The sequence below is a fragment of the Pongo abelii genome, chromosome 12 (genome assembly GCF_028885655.2).
Source record: "Pongo abelii isolate AG06213 chromosome 12, NHGRI_mPonAbe1-v2.0_pri, whole genome shotgun sequence".
Lineage (NCBI taxonomy): Eukaryota > Metazoa > Chordata > Mammalia > Primates > Hominidae > Pongo > Pongo abelii.
The window spans coordinates 27,188,616-27,209,457 of NC_071997.2; the positions used below are offsets into that span (position 1 = coordinate 27,188,616).

At 42.6% G+C, this 20,842-nt stretch overlaps 2 protein-coding genes across 3 annotated transcripts; one reads left to right on the forward strand and one right to left on the reverse strand.

The window, feature by feature from the left end:
- Positions 1-1,659: 1,659 nt before the first annotated feature.
- COA5 (chromosome 2 open reading frame 64) lies at positions 1,660-10,841 on the reverse strand. Its single transcript, NM_001195039.2, is given in 3 exon segments — positions 1,660-3,138; positions 6,458-6,541; positions 10,657-10,841. Coding segments are annotated over 3 exon segments (225 nt in total). The 5' UTR covers positions 10,756-10,841; the 3' UTR covers positions 1,660-3,096.
- Positions 10,842-10,861: 20 nt separating this feature from the next.
- Positions 10,862-20,757, forward strand: UNC50 (unc-50 inner nuclear membrane RNA binding protein). 2 transcript variants are annotated; one of them, XM_002811680.6, is made up of 6 exons: positions 10,862-11,107; positions 12,022-12,418; positions 13,161-13,281; positions 18,463-18,602; positions 18,688-18,789; positions 20,416-20,757. In XM_002811680.6, the coding sequence occupies exons 2-6, from the start codon at positions 12,139-12,141 to the stop codon at positions 20,550-20,552; spliced, it is 780 nt and encodes a 259-aa protein (XP_002811726.1). In that variant the 5' UTR covers positions 10,862-11,107; positions 12,022-12,138; the 3' UTR covers positions 20,553-20,757. The 2 variants fall into 2 exon arrangements, with proteins under 2 accessions (XP_002811726.1, XP_002811727.1); XM_002811681.4 differs by having other exon boundaries at positions 12,135-12,418.
- Positions 20,758-20,842: the final 85 nt, after the last annotated feature.

Sequence of the window (20,842 nt, forward strand, 5' to 3'; positions counted from 1 at the left end):
GTAAACAAAATGTGCTATACACATACAACTGAATATTATTTGGCCTTAAAAAGGAAGGAAATTTTGATACATACTACAACATGAATGAACCTTGAGAACATATGCTAAGTGAAATATGCCAGTCAAAGACAAATGTGGTGTGACTCCACATGAGGCACTTACCGTAGACATAAAGTAGAATGGTGACTGTCAAGGTGGAGAGTTGGAGGGGTGGTGGGGGTGAAGGGGAGTTCTGGAGATTGGTTACATAATTGTGAGTGCACTCAACACTGTTGAACTGTACACTTAAAAATGGTTAAGACAGTAAATTTTATAGGTATCTTACTACAATTAAAATTTTAAAAATATATTGCAAATAAAAGCCTGAAAAATTATTTTAAAAATGAATCAGACTCACATGTAAGAGGTAAAAAAAAAAAATGTAAAACTCTTAAATGAAGATAAAAGAATAAATTTCCATTAAGCTTAGATTAGGCAATGGTTTCTTAGATAGATAGATACACCAAAAGAAAAAAATAAATTGTAATTCACCAAAATTAGAAATTATACTTCAAAGGATACCATCAAGAAAGTGAAGAGACAAACCACAAATTGGGAGAATCTGTGAATCACTTATCTTTAGGTGACTTGCATCTACAACATACAAAAAACTGTTACACCAATAAAAAGAACTGAACTGAAAAGTGGACTAAGGGCTTGAATAGACATTTCTCCGAAGACATACAAATGGCCAATAAGCACATGAAAACATGCTCAGACATCATTAGTCGTCAGAGAAATGAAAGTCAAAATCTCAAGTAGATACCACTTCATACCCAGTAGAATGGCTATAATCAAACATGAATTATAACTGCCGGTGACGTGGAGAAACTGGAACCCTCAAAGATTGTTGGTGGAAATGCAAAGTGGTACAGCTACTGTGGAAAATTTTGGCAGTTCATCAAAATGTTAAAGTTGGGCCAGGAACAGTGGCCCACGCCTGTAATCCCAGCACTTTGGGAGGCCGAGGTGGGAGGATCACCTGAGCCCAAGAGTTTGAGACCAGCCTGGGCAACATGGGGAGACTGTCTCCACAAAAATACAAAAAAACTTAGCTGGGCATGGTGTCACGTCACTGTGGTCCCAGCTACTCAGGAGGCTGAGTTAGGAGGAGCCTGGGTGAGGCTGCAGTGAGCCGCAATCATGCCACTGCACTCTGGGCAACAGCAGAGACCCTGTCTCGAAAAAAAAAAAAGGTTGGAATTATATGACCCTGTAATTCCACTCTTACAGAAACATATGTCCATGCAAAACTTGTTCACCACTGTTCATAGCATTAGTCGTAACAGCCCAAACGTGTAAACAAACCAGTCTGCCAACTGATGAATGGATAAATAAGATGTGGTACATCTATACTATGGAATATTATTCACAAAAGGTAATGAAGTACAGATAGATTCTACATGTGGATAAGCTTTGAAAACATTATGGTAAGTGAAAGAAGCCAGTCACAAAAGGCTACATGTTATATAAAAAGCTCTTAGGGGTTTTTTAGAGGCTGAGGGAGAAGGGAAGTGACTGCTAATGGGTACAGGTTGCTCTTTGTAGTGATGCAAATGTTCTGGAATTAGTGGTGATGGTTGCACAACTCTGTAGATATAATAAAAAACACTGAATTGGTAAGTTTCAGGGTGAATTTTATGGTATGTGTATTTCTCCAAATAAAGCTCAATAAAGCTGTTACTAAACAAAGATGACAGGGCTTTATAATATACATTTCAGAGTTGTTTACTTTTGTTAATAAAAAGTTATATCACTTAAATATATATACATTGAAAAAAACCATTATTGTCCCTTTCCTGGTGAAAAGGAGTATACACAACAGACCTTTGTGATATTCTGCAACAATGACCCATATTGGTGTGGAATTCTCACTTTTTAGTAGAACCTTTAAAAACTCAAGTGAGCTGTACAACGCCCTGATTGCTTTAACTCCAGTGAACCATGGAGGTATAAAGACGCCAGAGTTCTTTGTGATTCTTCAATGCCAAAAATAAAGTTGGAAACTTGGATTCCTGTTTGACTCTACTGTATTAAGTGATCAGAATAAAATTACTGTAAGGCTAATCTTCAACCACTTCATGGTTTTCATTCTTGCTTTCTACAGTGAACATCTGTTGTTTCCACTTGGTCTAAACCCCTTTCCTTTTGGGATTCAGCCCACTACTCATCCATGTGATTCTGACAGGAGTTAGCAATGACAGTGCAGATAGCCCAGGCCTGGCCAAGATCACAGGCCCCCATCCCCTCTTCCATAGGGACTGGTCCAATGCAAGGGCAGGTGATCCTGGGAAGACCAGAGTCCTTTTATAGATTTGATTTGTGGACCCTGAAAAAGGAAGTTCTGTCTCTCCCTTTTGAATCATGGATAGTAAGGATGTGGACTTGGAGCTGACACTGGCCCATGATGTAAAGCGGGCCAAACTGAAAATGAAACCAGGAAACAAAAACAGTCTGAAGATGATGGTAAAGAGCCTGGGCAACACAATCTGGGGCCTAGCATCAGCTATGCCTGTGGATGCTATTAAAGTGCTGAGGTTATTACTTCAGTGAATCAGAGCACAAATGAAGTATTTCTTCTCTAAGGAATCAAACACAATTCATTTTAGAACTAGACAGGAAAGGACTGAACTAAAGAAAAAGTTTTATCCTAAACTTTCCCAACAGACATCTTCTGGATAGGCTCCATGTTATCGACTGTGTCAGTCACATCAGTGGCCTGTACAAATTGGGTAACTCAATTCAAGAGTCAAGTTTGCAAATAACAATCTTTCCATTTTCTGTGCTTTAGAACAATTCTCAAAATACATTTATTATGCTCCCAACCCATAACTGTTCAATTAGGTTATTCTTCTAAAAATAACTTGGATCAAGAGAATCATTTACTTTATACATATTCGAAAACAGAACTCATCCATTTTCTTCAGTGTTCCATGGAGGGGAAATCTGGTCCAACCAAACAGATGTAGTAAAAAGTACATTTCCTGTTCTGGCTTCTTTGTGTTAATGACCAGGGAAAATATTTGTTGTTTTCCATGTTGGCTTCAACATAATGTATCAATATCCTTTTCTTCCTCTGAATCTTGCCCTGTTATCCAACTGAAAATAAATATAATACAATTAAATCAAATCTGGTACAATATAATTAATGAAACACCCCTTACTTTGGTAAGGTTATCACCGCATGAGAGAAATAAACCAGTTATTAGCAAAATCAAAAAGGTAATGACATCAGAACTACCAAGAAAAACCACAGTAATAAAGATAGCATTGGCAGGGCACAGTGGCTCACGCCTGTAATCCCAGCACTTTGGGATGATGAGGTGGGCGGATCACAAGGTCAAGAGTTTGAGACCAGCCTGGCCAACGTGGTGAAACCCCATCTCTACTAAAAAATACAAAAATTAGCTGGGCGTGGTGGCATGCATCTGTAATCCCAGCTACTCGGGAGGCGGAGGCGGGAGAATTGCTCGAACCCAGGAGGTGGAGGTTGCAGTGAGCCAAGATCGCGCCACTGCACTCCAGCCTGAGCAATAAATAAATAAATAAATAAGAAAGATGGCATTAAAAATATAAGTTCCGCTTAAGGGCAATCAATAAAGATTTTCTTCACAAGCAGAATCCAAATTACATTTAACTTTTTATTTGGACTATACTCCATATACATCCTTCTTCTAAAAAACGTAACTTTCTAGGTTTAGGTTAATATTCAAATATATTTGAAATCTTTAAATTGCAACTGATGAGCCCTGAAAAATGTTAAGTAACACATGACTTTGGGATTAAAAATCCTTCAGGTGAATTACCACGTCACAAACTGGCAGCACGTTGTTTGAAGCCTCACAGTGCAGTCATTTCTTAAGGGTAGTAGGTAGAGCAGAGGGTTCTAAAGTCAGTTTATAAGGCAAACTCGCATAGTCAATGTCACTCCCCAAAACTTCTATATTGGGGGTCCCTAACCTCCAGGCCATAGACCTGTACCAGTCCATGGCCTGGTAGGAAGCGGGCCACACACAAGGTCAGCAGCAGGAAAGGGAGTGTTAGGGCCTGAGCTCCACCTCCTGTCAGATCAGGGGCATTATAGTCAGATCAGCAGCATTAGAGTCTCAGGAGCATGAACCCTACTGTGAACTGCACATCCAAGGGATCTAGGTTGTATGCTCCTTATGAGAATCTAATGCCTGATGATCTGAAGTGCAACAGTTTCATCCCAAAACCATCCCCTGCCCCCTTCTCCGTCCGTGGAAAGATTGTCTTCTTCCATGGAATTGGTCCCTGGTGCCAAAAAGGTTGCAGACCACTATTCTATAGGAAGGAATTATGTTGGAGACAGACCCTGCCAGTTAGTCCAACAAAGTCAGTGTGGACAGACAGCCATTTACTCATTGAGCACTAGGTAAAGTAGCTAAAGCCATACTTTTTAAAAAAATAATTTTAAAACACAGGAATCAGGATGGTGAACTGCTCATACTATGAGAGAACAGCAGATTCAAACTTCCCATCTCACCTTCAATAAGATGCACACTCACTGTAATAGCATACAAAATTACCCACACAATTTAAATTGTTATATTTCTGGGTTTTTTACCAAGCATGTATAACAAGTTGCATTAAGAGTGATATGACTCTACTCATTTTGGAGGACTAACAGTAAAACATGGTCTTGGAGAAAGATTATAAAAAGGTCCCTAAGCTGGTCGGGTGTAATGGCTCATGCCTGTAATCCCAGCACTCTGGGAGGGAGAGGTGGGTGGATCAGGAGTTCGAGACCAGCCTGGCCAACATGGCGAAACCCCATCTCTACTAAAAATATAAAAATTAGCTGGGCATGGTGGCGGTCGCCTGTAGTCCCAGCTACTCGGGAGGCTGAGGCATGAGAATCACTTGAACCCAGGACACGGAGGTTGCAGTGAGCCAAGATTGCACCACTGCACTCCAGCCTAGGCAACAGAGCGAGACTCCATCTCAAAAAAAAAAAAAAAAAAAGGGGGTCCCTAAGGTGCTCTTTTCAGTGTCAAAGTATACGTGAAACTCTGCCTTGTACTGATATTTAGAAATGGTAAGAACATTTTACTTTTTATGTAAGATTGTTAAAAATTTCTGCAGAAAGTAGATAAATTGTAAAAATAAAAATCTGACTTCGTTCTTTGAAGATCGAAGACTGAGCTTTAGGTAGAGAATTTCAGAGGGTTTACTGCACACACTTTGAAATTCTTGACAAAGTTAAAGGTTTGCATTTTACATGGGTAACAAATCTATGTGAAAGAAGGCAAAATCCTTCTCTATTCACACCAAATGACAGGAAAAGATGTCACTTAAGAAAGTAAACAGAGCAGGGCCAAATTTAATCTAACTTTACACCCTCCCTGGATCTGATTAGCTGGCAAACATGCTCCAAGTTCTTTGTTTACAACCACTTGCAGGTCGTAAGTATCAGTACCCTCCATTTCTTTTGTTAACAAAAAGGAAGGGATTTGCAGTGTAGTTCCTAAGCAAACAAAAGCATGCTCAAGGCCAGGTGTGGTGGCTCACTCCTGTAATCCCAGCACTTTGGGAAGCCGAGGCAGGCAGATCACCTGAGGTCAGGAGTTCAAGACCAGCCTGGCCAACATGGTGAAATCCCATCTCTACTAAAAAAATACAAAAATTAGCTGGGCACAGTGGCAGGCGCCTGTAATCCCAGCTATTCAGCAGGCTGAGGCAGGAGAATCTCTTGAACCCAGGAGGCAGAGGTTGCAGTGATCCGAGATTGCGCCACTGCACTCCAGCCTGGTGACAGAGCAAGACTCCGTCTCAAAAAAAAAAAAAAAAAAAAAGCATCCTCAAGTCCAAGTGCTTTCTTCCTTTAATGGGATGCTCATATTTTCGGTTTTACACATTTCTCCAAGAAAAGGGTCTCAGTTTCCATTCCAAAGATCTCCGTACATCTTCCAAATCAAAGAATTGTTAGAATGAACCCCAGAGATTTGTAATCTCTTTTTAGGCCCTATTTCTACAATCCATCCCTCCAAAATTCAAACACAGATACTGACATTTTCTCTTAGTCACATAAGGCACAAGTGTATACACCTTAGAGCTCCACATTATATGTTTGTATACAATTGCCAACTGATCTGAACTCGAGTGGCCAACATCAACTTTTACCCGTATATACCTGCCGAGACTTCATTCTCACACTTTCAGAAATGCATGAAGTTTGGCAGCTGTGGTTAGCACGGTGATAGAAGAACATAACAATGAGCTGTGGGTTTTTATGAACGCTACCTAACATTAACTCACTGGAGGAAGAAATATTATCTATGTAATTTTTTCCAAACCATATCACTGCAACTTATCTATAACTATTAAGTCATTCATATATTTAACCTCCCTATAGCTAATTTTTAGCCTAAGCTTTTAAAAATCTTTAACCACTTACCACTGATCTTTTACACTCAAAAAATGCGTACTTCAAAGAGTTGCAGTATCCTTCCTTCAAACACTGCCGAGGTGATTTTCCTTCCTATGACAGACACACAAAACAATATAAACACCTTGGAAATTTTCTCACAAAGTACAAAATAATTGTCCTTCTGAAAATAGTCCCTTTTTAAAGTGTTAAAAGAGGAAAATAGAAAGTTAAGCAGGAAACAGTTCTTAATTCATTTGGGCTGTTGGTGCCTAAAGAATGAATAAAAAATTGTAAAGTAACTTGGGAACTTTAAGGACACTGTTGAATTCTTCAAAACACCGGTTTCTATGGGATACTTTTCCTTAAACTGTTTATATAAAAATCTAGAAAGGGATATCTTTATTTCCTTATGGGTGAAATGTGTGAACTGGGTACCCTAAAATCAGAATATTTTTAGTGTTGGCACGAAACACTTTACAAAGATATTAACAAGGCAGGCTGGAATACTACTTAAATAGAAACGTGGCCCATTCATGCACCAGGAAAAATGTAACCCAAAGCTCATCTGCTCTGCGTAATCAGGGATTTTCCCTCAAGCAGATTTTGACTCTACAGCCGCATCACTGCAGCCACTCCCCAGAACCTTTATGTTGCAAGTGCCAGGCACACTCTGCTAGTTTTTACTATGAAAAGCTACAGGGTACTATGTCTGTGGTATTCCTGTCCCCCAGGAATCTTGGCCACCTTCCAGTCTGTATGTCTGCCTGGGTCCTAAATATCAAATGTCATCTACCTCAGTGACTCTCAAAAGTGGATCAGAGTAGTAGGTTTCCTTCCTCTCCAAACTCTGCAATTCTGCTGGTGGGATGTGTTGCCCACATGAATGACGTGGAGGCAGACAAAGAAGACCAACCATACCAAAGGTTATAACTATAGTTTATAAGCTGATGCCTCTTCAAACTGTATCTAAGATGCTACCGTTTTCAAAAGCTTTCAACCTATATTGTCAACTGCCTGGGGTGAAGATCCATCTAGATACACTAAAGCTAAGAGACAGTCATTCGTCATCCACTCCACCCCAAATAACACTGCTAGCTGTCTGCTCTTCCTTTTTATCCAGCATATGGCTGGGTGAGATCTCCTAGACACCCTTGCATCTAGCTATGGTCCTGTGACTAAGTTCTAGCCACTGGAATGTGTGGGAACCAGGTGTAGAACTTCTGGGTTGATCCTTAAAGAGGCTTGCCCCTTTCCTCACTTCACTCCATAAGGTTGCCGGGCCTGATGATGTGGAAGCAAAGCAGTCTTGGACCATGAATATGAGAGCAACACCCTACTTCCTATATTTTCCTATTTTCACAGCACAGAGTCTCAAGATCAACAGTGTCTGTGTTCATGGAAGATTGAGGGAAATGACCAGGCCCTGATTATAGGCACAAGAACAAAAGAGAAAATTCTGTCTTGTTTAAGCCACTATTATTCTGGGTCTCTGTAACATGTACTTTAATCTATATTCTAACTAACACACTCCCAAGCTTTTTTGCCTTCTGAGGTCAAGATCAGTCAGTGCTCTCAAACATGGCTGTGCCCAAGAACCAACCTACGAAAGAAACTTTTAACTTATTGGGGGTAGGGTGAGGGCAGCAGTGGAATCTGTACTTTTAAAAAGCCACACCACTTCTAGGTGATTCTGATGAAGAGTCAGCGGATCTGGAAGCTGTTTGTGGAGACAAAGAAGGTATCCTATGATGAGTGACGTTCCTCTGGCAGAGTTTCATTGTCCTGATCATCCAGGAGTCATTAAATCATAAGAAGTCTCTTCAAGAGATGACTTTTGAATCTGCTTTTTCCCTGCTTTCCTCCAGCCCCACTGGAATTTACATCCTTACCATTACCCTGAGTTTCTCTGAGGCCCTCTAACTTCTTGACAATCTCCCAAAGCAGCACCTAGAACTAAATACATGTTTATGTTGAATTCCTCCCTAGAGCGAGGTGCTGCAGGTTTCAGGTGGCTTAAAGACTGGCAAGAAGAGACTACAGCACCAACTTGCCATAGGATCAGATTAACCTTTTTATTCAAGAACTTAAGAAATCAAAAATTTCCATCATAAGTAAGGTTGCCACACAGAGCAAGCACAGACCTCAGCAGAGCTTTCCTTGGTCTTTCAGAGTCCCCAGTGAGGGGCAGTGGGCAGTAGCTGCCAACAGATTGTAGGAGATTGTTCTGGACCTGCAAACCTCCTCACTATTGCCCTTTTACACTCCAGCTGAAGTCACCATTCAGAATGAATTTAACACAAACCATATATGAACTTCCATCTAAAGAAGTGCTTATAAGCATCACGTTTTCTGGCTGACCTAACTGAGCATTGGTAAGGCCACATATTCAATGGTGGGAAAAGCAAAGTCTGTACCAGCTGTCCCAACCATAATCTCTGCCTACAGCATTCTAGCCAAACAGCTCTGCTTTCTACACTGGAGAGACCATGTTCCATTCATCAGTATTTGTTCCCTCAACTGGAGCCTGCACTCCATACATGTTTGCTGTATCAACCGCTGCAGAAAGCCAGCTTGGAATTCTCTGTGCTGCTGCTATTGTCCTCCACTTGGAGTTTCTTTCCTCAGTCCTACTCAGTGTACTTTCTTCCTTTGACTACTCATCAACATGGCCTTCCGATGCTGAACGTCTGGATAAAAGCCAGTCTCCTCACTCTGACTCTGACTCTGACACACATGCAGGCCTTCACACCTGGCTGCAACCTTCCCCTCAGGCCTTCTGTCGCATTCCCCTATGGCAGGACACTAGCTCCTCTGGGCCCTCCCACATTTCCCTGCCTCTGCAGTTGCTGTTCTTTCAGATTTTCCCCACAACCACAACAGTTCCCATTCCTTTACTTGGTAACTACTACTCAACTTTTAAGACTCAGCTCAAATGTCACCTTAGAAGATTCCAAATTCTGAAGCAAAATCAGATGCTCTCCCCTTGGGCTAACGCATTTAAGATCTAGTTATTAAACCCATGTTTAATAAATGCTTACAGTCTTATGGCAGGAATTTAGACCCTTAGATGTCTATTTCTCCCATGACACTAAGCTTACATGGGTAGTGACTGTTACTGATTCATCTTCGTTATCACCAGTGTCAGGTACCATGCCTGCCACTTAAGAGGCATTTACCAGGAGCTGGCTGAACGGCAGCACCAGTGAGTAAGGGGCAGAGGGGACACAGCCCTGGACAGGGGAGCCTGAAAACAACGGTACTTCAGTTTCCTCATTTATATAAGGAAGTTGCGCGAGATAATCTCTGAAATTTATAATAACTCAAGTTTTACTAGACATTGGGAGGCGAGAATGGCTGACTGCTAAAATCAGTGAACCAAACAAATTGTGACTCGGTAGAAACACTGATACAGTCTTACAGTGGATGTCCATTTGGGGGTAATCTTTTCTCTGAAATAACAGCAACTTTCTGAAACTACATCCCCCAATGCAAAGACAATTGCACACAACTGAATGTCCTCTCGTCGGGCCTCTGCAATTGGAAAAGGCACTTGTGCTTTACTTGAGCTCTAATCCAGAACTCACATCCACTGTGAACCTCACTACACGCCTCAGTGCATTCCGAGAGGGTGCTGAGACCTGTGTCCGTAGCCGGGGAGTGAAGGAAGAGTGTAGGGGAAGCAAGATACGAAATCGTGAAAATATGGAGTTGCCTTATTTCTACAACTTAACATCCAAGAATGCAGAGAACTGTAACTCAGAAACAAATTCATATCAACACAAAGCAAATTGAGCACACATTCAGTCACAACTGAACAGGCAGGAGACACTATTGGCCAGGGCAGTGTACCAGGCTTACGCAACTCTCTGGAATCATTAATTCTACAGATTATCACTTCTAGGCAGGCAAGAAACCTGGCTTATTCTCCTTTATGTCTCCAGAGCCTAGTAGAGTTGCTAGCATTCAATAAACGCTTCGTGAACTGAAATGGGTTAACCTTTACAAAAACCCGACAGGGTGCGTTTATCTTTATCTCCGATTTAACCCCACAGGGAACTGGGACTCCGATAGCTCAGTGGATCTGCGCACGTTCAGTGAGCCCGAGCTGTGACCTACGCCCGGGATGGTTAACTCCAACCGCCGCCGCGGGCGACCCGCTGCCCTCCGCCGAGCCGCGCCTGCCTGGAGCAGGCGTCGTCACCACCGGGAGCGCCCGGCCGCGCTACCTGGACCACACAGTCCGACTCCAGCAGACACGCGCCCAGGTCCTCCTTCAGGCCCCCGCACGCGCCGCCCTGCGGCTTGTCCTCGTAATACTTGGGCATGACGGCGTTTCCCCTCCGCTGCGGACTCGGCTTTCTCCCACCGCAACGGTTGCGAGCGGGTAGGGAGCGAGCGAGGCCCCAATCTCAGGGGACCGGAAACCAGTGGCAACAACTTCCGGCGGGCCGCGGCGGTCGGGCCGAGGACTACGGGGGCCGAGGACTACGGGGGCCGAGAACTACGGGGGCCGAGAGGTGGCGCGTGCGCGGCGGAAGTCGGTGCCCGTGACGCGGCGCGCCCCAAGCGCCGGCTACGTTGCGAGAAGGGGAGCCCGCCTGTGGCGGCTGGGCTCTGCTGCTGGGAGGAGGTGGTGGGCTGCTTCGGACGCGGGTCGAGGCTGTAGCAGGACTCCAGGTGAGGTCTGAGGACCACTCAGCCCTCCCGTGGCCCGGGCTCGCGCTGGGGGCCATTTAATCCCGACAGCTTGCGGCCTGACGTCGCTGCGGCCTGGCAGTGACCATGTCGGCGTCTGGCCCCTCGGCCGGCGATAGAGTTGCGGCTAAAATGAAAGGACGCCCAGTTACATTTGCATCGTAGATAAAGAAAGAGCATTTAGTATAAGCATGTCCGAACTGTTGCGTGGGATGTAGGCATACTAAAACCTTATTCGTGGCTTGTCGGAAATCCAAATGGAGCTGGACATTCTGTGTTTTTATTTGCTAAATCTGGCAGCCGTACCCGCGGCCCCGGGCAGGGAGGGAGCAGCTGGGCCCAGCCAGATGCTGCCGGCATCCGAGGGGCCTGCGAAGTGGAGGGGAGACGGGCAGCCGGGCAGTGGCCGGCGCTCCGCGGAGCTCGGACCGGTTGGACTGGACTCCGACGCTACCGCTCCCTCTGCTGAACTATTCCGGATGAAAACACTAGGGTTCGGAGTTTTCCTTGGTTTTTAATCTCATTCTAGTGACCGAGAAGCTTGCTGGCAGTGCGCTGATGGATCTGTGTGAATAGGCCATTTATTTGACCTCTTCAGTAACACTGTTCTAATCGGCTGAAACTGCTTCCTTAGGCATTTTCTTAAAAGCTTGGTGGTTAAGAGCACGGAATTTCGAGTCAGATTTCGAATCTTGGCTCTATCACTGTCCTCGGAGTCATGGGGCGGTCACATCATCCCTGTCTCTGTAATGGTAGCTGCCCCTGGATAAGTGTTACTAGGTGATTCAGAAGGGTGGGCTGTTGCCCTTGCCTGAGGTTGCAGTCTGCGGTTCCCAAGCCCTAAGACCCGCCTCAGAACTAACTGCATTTGCTTTTGACTCCTGGCTTTTCTCTAGGGTTGCGAAGAACATGGAAAGTGACCTCCCTGCCAAATAACTCAGAAGAGGAGTGTCGGTAGCCAAAAGTTTCTTCAGAATACGTGTAAAAGAAATGTTTTTCTTCCATCTAGGAAGATGTTACCGAGTACTTCAGTGAATTCCTCAGTGCAGGGGAACGGAGTCTTGAATTCCAGGGATGCAGCAAGACACACAGCCGGAGCGAAACGCTACAAATATCTGAGAAGGCTTTTCCGCTTTCGGCAAATGGACTTTGAATTTGCTGCCTGGCAGATGCTCTACCTGTTCACCTCCCCACAGAGAGTTTACAGAAATTTTCATTATCGAAAACAGACAAAGGACCAGTGGGCCAGAGATGACCCTGCTTTCTTGGTCCTGTTAAGTATCTGGCTCTGTGGTAAGTGTGTTTATCTGAGATAGAATTGAACGCTGAGTGTTTCTGATTAGATTTTTTATTTGTTATAAATGTGTTGTGGGTCAGAATCTGGAAATATTGGAAACTATTTCTCCTTTTTACTGAAGCCTCAAAAATCTCACAGGAAAGAAAGTTGTAGTCTTGGTTCTACAGGTCCCAAGCAGATGCCAGAGTAAACTGTTACCCTAGGACATTGAAAAGCAGGGGACAAGATTCACTCCATATCTTTTTAACTACTTGAATCGGTACCCAAATGTCAGCTGACTGTGAAAAGGAATATGAAACTGGAAATTGCATTTCACAGTCAGGCAAATCCACAGTGAGAATTGTAAAGGTATTGATGTGAACCTGAGAAACTGAAGTTCTCCAGTTCCATAGTGCAAGGGTCTCATTTACCTGTAGGGTGTTGAAGTGGGTAAGATATTGAAGTTTATAGGGTGTTTTGCACCTTAACTGGACTTAAACTATGTTAGTGCCTTCTCTACACTGGCGTTCTAAATACTGAGGCCACCGTGGTGAATCAGCCTGGCAAGGGCCCACCTCAGGAAACTTCAGCTCTCTCATTGGCCACGCTCTGTTCCAAGGTGGTGTTCACACATCTTGGGAGTTTTGTTTACAGACCTGTCTCTCCCACTAGCCTGGGCATCTGGATGGCAAAGGATGTGTTCTGTATTTCCAGAACCTAGCAGAGTCCCTAAATGAATCTTGTGAATCTTTCTTTCAGTGTCCACTATAGGATTTGGCTTTGTGCTGGACATGGGATTCTTTGAGACAATAAAGCTTCTCCTTTGGGTTGTACTCATAGATTGTGTAGGCGTTGGTCTTCTGATAGCAACTTTAATGTGGTAAGTACCGTAACTTTGGTTTTTCAGATACTGCTGTAGCATCTCCATTTGTTTGCTTCAGAGGTACAATAGCAGCAGATGGAAATTGAAACCAAGGTAGAGTTACTGAATGATCAATTCTGACTGCCAAGATTATTACAGTTTTCCCTCCTGTGTTGCCACCTATATCAGAAAATACTATAAAGGCTGGTTTATAATATTGTCAAATGTAGCAAATAATTGAAATAATTATGTTTTGAACCCAAAATATCTGAGATCGGTCTCAATTTAGAAAATTTAGTTTGCCAAAGTTAAGGACATGCCTGTGACACAGCCTTAGGAGGTCCTGATGGCATGTGTGCAAGGTGGTCGGGGCACAGCTTGCTCTTATACATTTTAGGGAGACTTGAGACATCAGTCAATATGTGTAAAATGTACATTGTTTTAATCCAGAAAGTGGGGAAAGGCAGGTTATAGTTAGATAAGAGACAAATGGTTGCATTCTTTTGAGTCTTTGATCTGCCTTTCACTGAATACACAATTTACTTGTGAGAGGCAGGTACAGGAATAGTCATTTATGCCTTAGTCTGGCTCAGTGAGTCTGCATTTTTACGTAAACAATGGGGCAGAGGAAGCAATCAGATAAACACTTGTCTCAGGTGAGCAGGAGGAGGACTTTCTGTCCCACACCTGTAAAGATAAGCTATCTTAGGAATAAAATAGGAGGCAAGTTTGCCTGACACAGTTCCCAGCTTGACTTTTCCCTTTGGCGTAGTGATTTTGGGGTCCCGAGATTTATTTTCTGCGTACTAACAAAATGCCTGGTTTTGCAAAAATATTACAGATTTAGCCAGTTCTGCTTAAGTTGTCTGGATGATAGCATGGTTTTCTGCATTTGTCAGTAGAGACCACTTCTTGATATTCATTGTGTTTAAATCCATTAGGTCTAAAGGGTTATTTTGTGGAATCTTACTTTGAATCTTTGCATTAAATAAAGTATACTTGAAAAAGGCTTTTTTTTTAAACTTCTCATGCCTTCCTACTGAGAATAAAATTCTCTCTCTCTCTCTTTCTCTCATACACACACACACACACACACAGAGGCTTTATCAAAAGGGTTCTCAGTCTGACTTTGGTTGATTTAGCAACAGCAGTGTACTGAGGATAAATCTGGTGTTTGGTAAAGTCCTCCTGTATGGTTGGCATGCTGGATGAAGGGCAGGGGTTGTGGCTAGCAATCTCAGTAGAGGACCAGTGGTTGGGTAGACATGGTGGTCATTGTGGAGAACATTTTAGTTGCAGAGAGACCTGGGTTCAAATGCCAACTTAGTTATCTGTGAAACTCTTAGTTCTAGTCTCTTCTTTTATAAAATTGAGTTAATTACCTATTCTGTCCAATTTTTGAGAGAATTATGTTATGAAAATTACCTGACATATAGTTAAGTGTTCAATATTTGGTAGTTGCTAATATTTTAAGCAAAACTCTGCAACTATAACTTCTGATACCAGCCTTTCTTTTTTTTGAGACGGAGTCCCACTCTGTCACCCAGGCTGGAGTGCAATGGTGCGTTGTCAGCTTGCTGCAACCTCCGCCTCCCGGGTTCAAGCGAATCTCCTGCCTCAGCCTTCTGAGTAGCTGGGATTACAGGCACACACCACCACACTTGGCTAATTTCCATACTTTTAGTAGAGACAGGGTTTTGCCATTTGGCCAGGCTGGTCTCAAACTCCTGACCTCAGGTGATCCTCCCGCCTCTGCCTCCCAAAGTGCTGGGATTACAGGCGTGAGCCACCACACCCAGCCAATACCACCCTTTTACAGGCATAGCTCAGATATGCTAGTTCCATTCCAGACTACTGCGGTAAAGCAAATATCACAATAAACTGAGTCACACAGATGTGTTGGTTCCCAGTGCATATTAAAATCATATTTACACTGTACTGTAGTCTTTTAAGTGTACAACAGCACTATGGCTCTAAAAAACAATGTATAGACTAATTTAAAATGCTTTATTGCTAAAAAATGCTGACACAGAGACATGAAGTGAGCATATGCTGCTGGAAAAATGGCACAGGCAGACTTGCTGGACACGGTTGCCCCAAGCCTTCAATATGTAAAAATTAAAAAACTACAGCATCTGTGAAGCGCAGTACAGTGCAATGTGGTAAAATGACATGTGCCTGTATTTTCCTTTGTAACTTCTGACTAGTACAGCAGAGCTTTTGTATGTGCTAATTAGCCAATAAATGCTGTGCACTGTTAATATAAAATTCTAAAATCTGGCCTAGAATTAATACTAATGTAAGTCACGTATTCATTACCAAGAAATTCATGAAAAACAAATGGTGTGTTTTAAAATTTCAGTAAATAAGACTTTCAAAGGAATAGTTTCATTCATAACAAGCATTCTGCCATGAAAGCAGTAATTCTGGAGGCCACTGTCTTAGTCTGTTCTCAATGCTGCTATAAAGAAATATCTGAGACTGGGTAATTTATAAAGGAAAAAGGTTTAATTGACTCACAGTTCTGCATTGCTAGGGAGGCCTCAGGAAACTTATAATCATGGCAGAAGGCAAAGGAGAAGCAGGCACCTTCCTCACAGGGTGGCAGGATGGAGTGAGTACAAGTGGGGGAAATGCCAAATGCTTATAAAACCATCAAATCTTGTGAGACAGTCACTGACTGTCACGAGAACAGCATGGGGGAAATTACGTCCATCTGGCCCCACCCTTGACACGTGGGGATTCTGGGGATTGCTGTTCAAGATGAGATTTTGGGGACACAGCCAAAGTATCAGCCACAGAAGGGGACCAAATCAGCCTGAAGTTTAGCACATTTCATGTGAGTCTGTATCATAGTTTGAATTAAATAGAAAGGGATTCAGTGTATTTTTGAGAACCTATGTTGTGTGAGGAACTAGAAAGAGAAATGACTACATGTGATGATGACCATCACAGAGGAGCTATAGAAGCCAGCATAAGGTGGTGTTTTGTGGAGATGGGGAATATTTGACTCCTGGTACCGGGAATTGCAAGTGCAATGGCATAGAGGTGTGAACAGCACACTAGGTCTGGGAGCATAGGGTGACACCGAGTCACTGGGGAAGAGATGTGACTAGAGAAATTGGCCTTAATGCCATTCAGGAAAAATACTGGACTTTATCTCATAGACTGCATGTGTGGGTTGGGGGCAGAAGGAGGTGGGGAGCTTTGAGGCTTTGAAGTAAGGAAATAATGTCAAACTCACACTATCTTTTCCATGGCAGTGGAGGAGGCAAAAGTTGTAGTAGTGAGTGGGCAAGGCTGGATACACTTGCAGAGGTCTGTGTAGGAGTAGAGGAGTCCCAGATAGTATGGTGGTGATAGGACAAGAGAGGAGAGATGGATTCGAGAGCTTCCTGAGATAACGAGGTATGAGGGGGGATCAGGAAGAGGGAGTGGGTGGGAGGCTCCTTTGGGATGATCTGTAAGGTTTTGGCTTAGACGACTGAGGAAGCAGCAGATGCAGATGAAGCAGCCCTTGCTGGCCTGTTGAGTTCAGGGAGCTTCCTGAAGAGTGGAAAAGAAGGTCAGTAGACACTGAGGTTGATGACTCTAGACCTAGAGGCAGGAGTCTGGGCCATGATGAGCCTCTGACTGGCGTTAATATGGAGCTGGGAGGTGAAAACCACAGTGCCTTGGAGTGCTCTCAGAAGGCACATCTGTCTTCCAGAGGAAAGACTCTCACTGAGGCCAGAAGCTTGAAAAGCGCGCATTTGGGATAAGCAGGAGAATAGGGGCAGCAGAGAATGTCTACAGAAAGGGCGCTCTTGGGGAGCGAGCTACATACGATTCCATAAAATTTGAATGGCACACATTCTTGGCTAAAAAGGAAACTGTCTTGGTAAGCTCTAGTTTGTTCAGTATTGTTTTAGCATTTTCAGATAACGAAATGCAGGGACTGTTACCATTAGTATTGTACCTCTGTTTATTTTCCATTTTTATCCCCAGTGTTGGAATAGCGTATTCTTAATTGTACCCTTGAGATGAAATGAAATAATAACATTAAAAAGTACATTGAATTTCCAATATATGTTTATAATACAAGTTTTGTTCTTTGAAGATCTTACTTTTCTATTACTTGGATATTTTACTTTTTATTCATCATTGAACCGAAAAACTAGTAGGCCATGTTGTAGAACAGTGACGTACGCTTGAATAATTGTCCTTACGGCTGGATGCGTCACTCTTCCTAACTGCTTCTTACTATTTCATCCTCCTTTTAATAGGGGGTTGACCCAGGTCTTGGGCGTTGGGCCTGTTCATTATCCACTAGACATTGTGTACAACTTCTTACTCCATACTAGTTGGCATTTTCAACATAACAGGTCCAAATTCAAACTTCCGCACACTCCTTCCCACCTCAAAACCACTCTTCCCACAGCCAGCCCCACCTCAATTAAAGGCAGCTCCATCTTCCATTTGTTCAAGGCAGAAATCTCTCAGTCATCCTTGAGTATTTTTTTCTCATACTCCACATCCAATAATGTCAGGGGCTCTACCTTCAGAGTGTCGTGTGTGCCACATCTTAGCACCTCCACTGCCACCAGCCCCTCTGCTCATCTCTTCCTTGCAGTAGCCTTCTAACTGGTCTCTGCCGCCAGTCTTGTCTCTCGAGTCTGTTCTCAGATCAGCCACCAGGGAGGCTCTGTCAAGGCATTTAAGTCAAATACTTTTCTCAAAACTCCACAGTGGCTTCTCACGTCACCAGGAATAAAAGCCAAAGATTGTAAAAGGGACACAGGCTTCGTAAGACATGGAGCCCATGTGACTTGATGTTGGACCCAACCCTGTTTCTTTTCTGACTTCATTTCTTGCTCCTTTTCTTTCAGCACACTGGTCTTTTTACCATTCCCCAGACCTGCCAGGCACCATCACTGTCCTTGGGTCTTTACCCAAATGTTACTTTATGACCCTCATATGTAAAATTGCATCTCAAGTTTGTATTGTCCACATTTCTCTACTGCTTTGTCTCTTTCCATAATACCATCTGACATATGTGTATCATTGTCAGCCTTCCTTCCTAGATGGAAGGCAGGGATTTTTGTCTGTTTTGTTTACTGGTATAGCTCCAGAATTTAGAATGTCTGCCACATAGAAAGTCGTCAGTAAACATTTACAGAATTCATTTAATTATGAAAGAAATTTTAATTTTGCTCTTAGGTTCATCTCTAACAAGTATTTAGTGAAACGACAGAGCAGAGACTATGATGTGGAATGGGGCTATGCTTTTGATGTGCATCTCAATGCTTTTTATCCACTCCTGGTCATTTTGCATTTTATCCAGCTTTTTTTCATCAACCGTAAGTAGCAGTTAATTAGAATATTATTCAAGTCTTCATTGCATGCATTGGTAAAGGGACTCATGGTCTGCATCTCTTCCGGCAGATGTTATCCTAACAGACACATTTATTGGATACTTAGTTGGAAATACCTTATGGTTGGTTGCAGTTGGCTATTATATCTATGTAACTTTCCTGGGATACAGTGGTAAGTTAATTTTTTTAAATGTTTTTGATTGAGAACATAGCAAGAGGGGGAAAGTTGTTAACAGTAGTACAAACAGCTTGCTTTTATGGAACACTTACAAGCACTATCCTAAGTATTTTATGTGCATTATCTCATTTAATCTTCATAACAATTACACAGGTTTGTTTCCGTTTTCAAATGAGGAAGCTGAGGCAGAGAGATTAAGCAACTTACCCATGGTCATGCAGCTAGAAAATGGCCTAGCTGGTATATAACAAATTTTATACTTTCAAGGAACCATGTTAAACCATACTGGTTATCTCCAAATGACTTGCAGGAATCCAAGACCATTCGCTCCTCTTCTCCCATGCTTTCAGGTTGTGGGTTACCAGCAGGAGGGTAGAGCGAAGAAAGGTGGGGCCCGGCGTCTTCTTACATAGGTCTATGAACGGAAGTTCTCTAAAGCCTTTTGAATCATACTTTTTGCCCCATTCTTAGTTTTCATGATTACCGTATGGTTCTGTAGACGATCACAGAAGATCGGGCCCAGCATTTATTGTCCTCAGGATATGTTTGCAGATTTACTCTTAAATCCTGTTGTCAGTTCATTTTTCTTAATATGAATGAGGAACATATATAATTTTTCATTTATGTTAAGAACTGATCTCCATTAAATAAAGCCAAATAAAATCTAGAGACTGCACTGTACATTTCTTAGCCCTTCCTTTCCTGTTACTGTAGATGATTAGGGCCTAACTGTAAATACAGATGGCTCTGACTATGCCTGGTTCCAGAGTTGTTCCCACCCCAGTTCTCTCCCTCGGCTGGTTTGTCAGGGAACACTTAACCCCTTCATTGTAATGCCTTCTTTGGGGAGTGCTTTCCCTAGTCCAGGGGAGATGTTTGTGTCATTTCTAACGAATTTTGAAAGTGTTTTGTGATGAGAACACTGCAGCACTGTGGTTTCTCTAAGTGGTTATTTGAACACTCCTGGTAACTCCCTATACCACTTAGAATAGTTGGAGTACAGCTCAGTTTCTGTTTAAGAACTTCCTGTATGAGAAATACTGAGGTCAGGATGCATGGGGTAGGGTCCCGCTAACTAAGCAGTGAGCAAGAAACATCAATATTTGGAGCCAGACTTTTATATTTAAGAGTTTCAGTTCTTTTTTGAAGCCTGGGCTACTAGTTGGGCACACACCCTCTTAAAGTGGGGGTATAATGCTTTACACTGGAAAATCTCAAATAGCTAAAAGATGTTTTCCTATAACGTCATCCATCTCTGTACTTTAAGTTGGACTCCTAGAGGTTTCTGAGGCAGTCACAAATTTAAATTCACCACTGTTTTCATGAATATTTGTGACATTTCCCCCTCATTGTTAACCTCTCTTGGTCCAGTGTTATGTCCCACTCAGCCTCTGTGCTGAAATAATTCCTCTCCTAGGTTTCTTCCCAGCCCTAGACAAGAAAGAAACAGCACAGAGGGGTTGGGAAGAGTAGTCTAGTTCTGGGTATAAATAGCATCATCTTACTGATTCAAAAGATGTATTCCCTTCCACCCCACATGTTGAAGTAAGCTGTCTTTCAAAATGTTCATTTATTAGTAGTTTTTTTTAAAAAATCAGTTTGGATTCCTTTCTTTTCCAGCATTGCCATTCTTGAAAAATACAGTAATTCTTCTGTATCCATTTGCACCTCTGATTCTGCTCTACGGGCTGTCCCTGGCACTGGGATGGAACTTCACCCATACTCTCTGTTCTTTCTATAAGTACAGAGTGAAATAAAAAGTGAGAAGATTCGATCGTAACTGTGTCAACAGTATTGTGAAGTGATCATTTCTTGTAAAACTTGTAAATAAACTATCTTTGTAGATATCTTAAAGGTGTAAAGTTTGCAAATTTGAAGAAATATATATTAACACTGTGGTCAGGTACATTCCTTAAAACTAATTAAATGTACATTTCTATAATAAATATTTTTTAAACTAAAGCATGTGTGTTCACTCTAATATTTGCAAATGTAAGAGCTACATGTAAAATGCTAATGGCATGGGGAAAACATAAATGTAAAACAA

What these genes read in the sequence shown, in the direction of transcription:
- UNC50 (XM_002811680.6), top strand. Translation starts at nt 12,139, where the DNA reads ATGTTACCGAGTACTTCAGTGAATTCCTCAGTGCAGGGGAACGGAGTC. An exon ending in GTTAAGTATCTGGCTCTGTG is followed by an intron (nt 12,419 to 13,160) that starts GTAAGTGTGTTT and finishes TCTTTCTTTCAG; the next exon opens with TGTCCACTATAGGATTTGGC. An exon ending in CTGATAGCAACTTTAATGTG is followed by an intron (nt 13,282 to 18,462) that starts GTAAGTACCGTA and finishes TTTTGCTCTTAG; the next exon opens with GTTCATCTCTAACAAGTATT.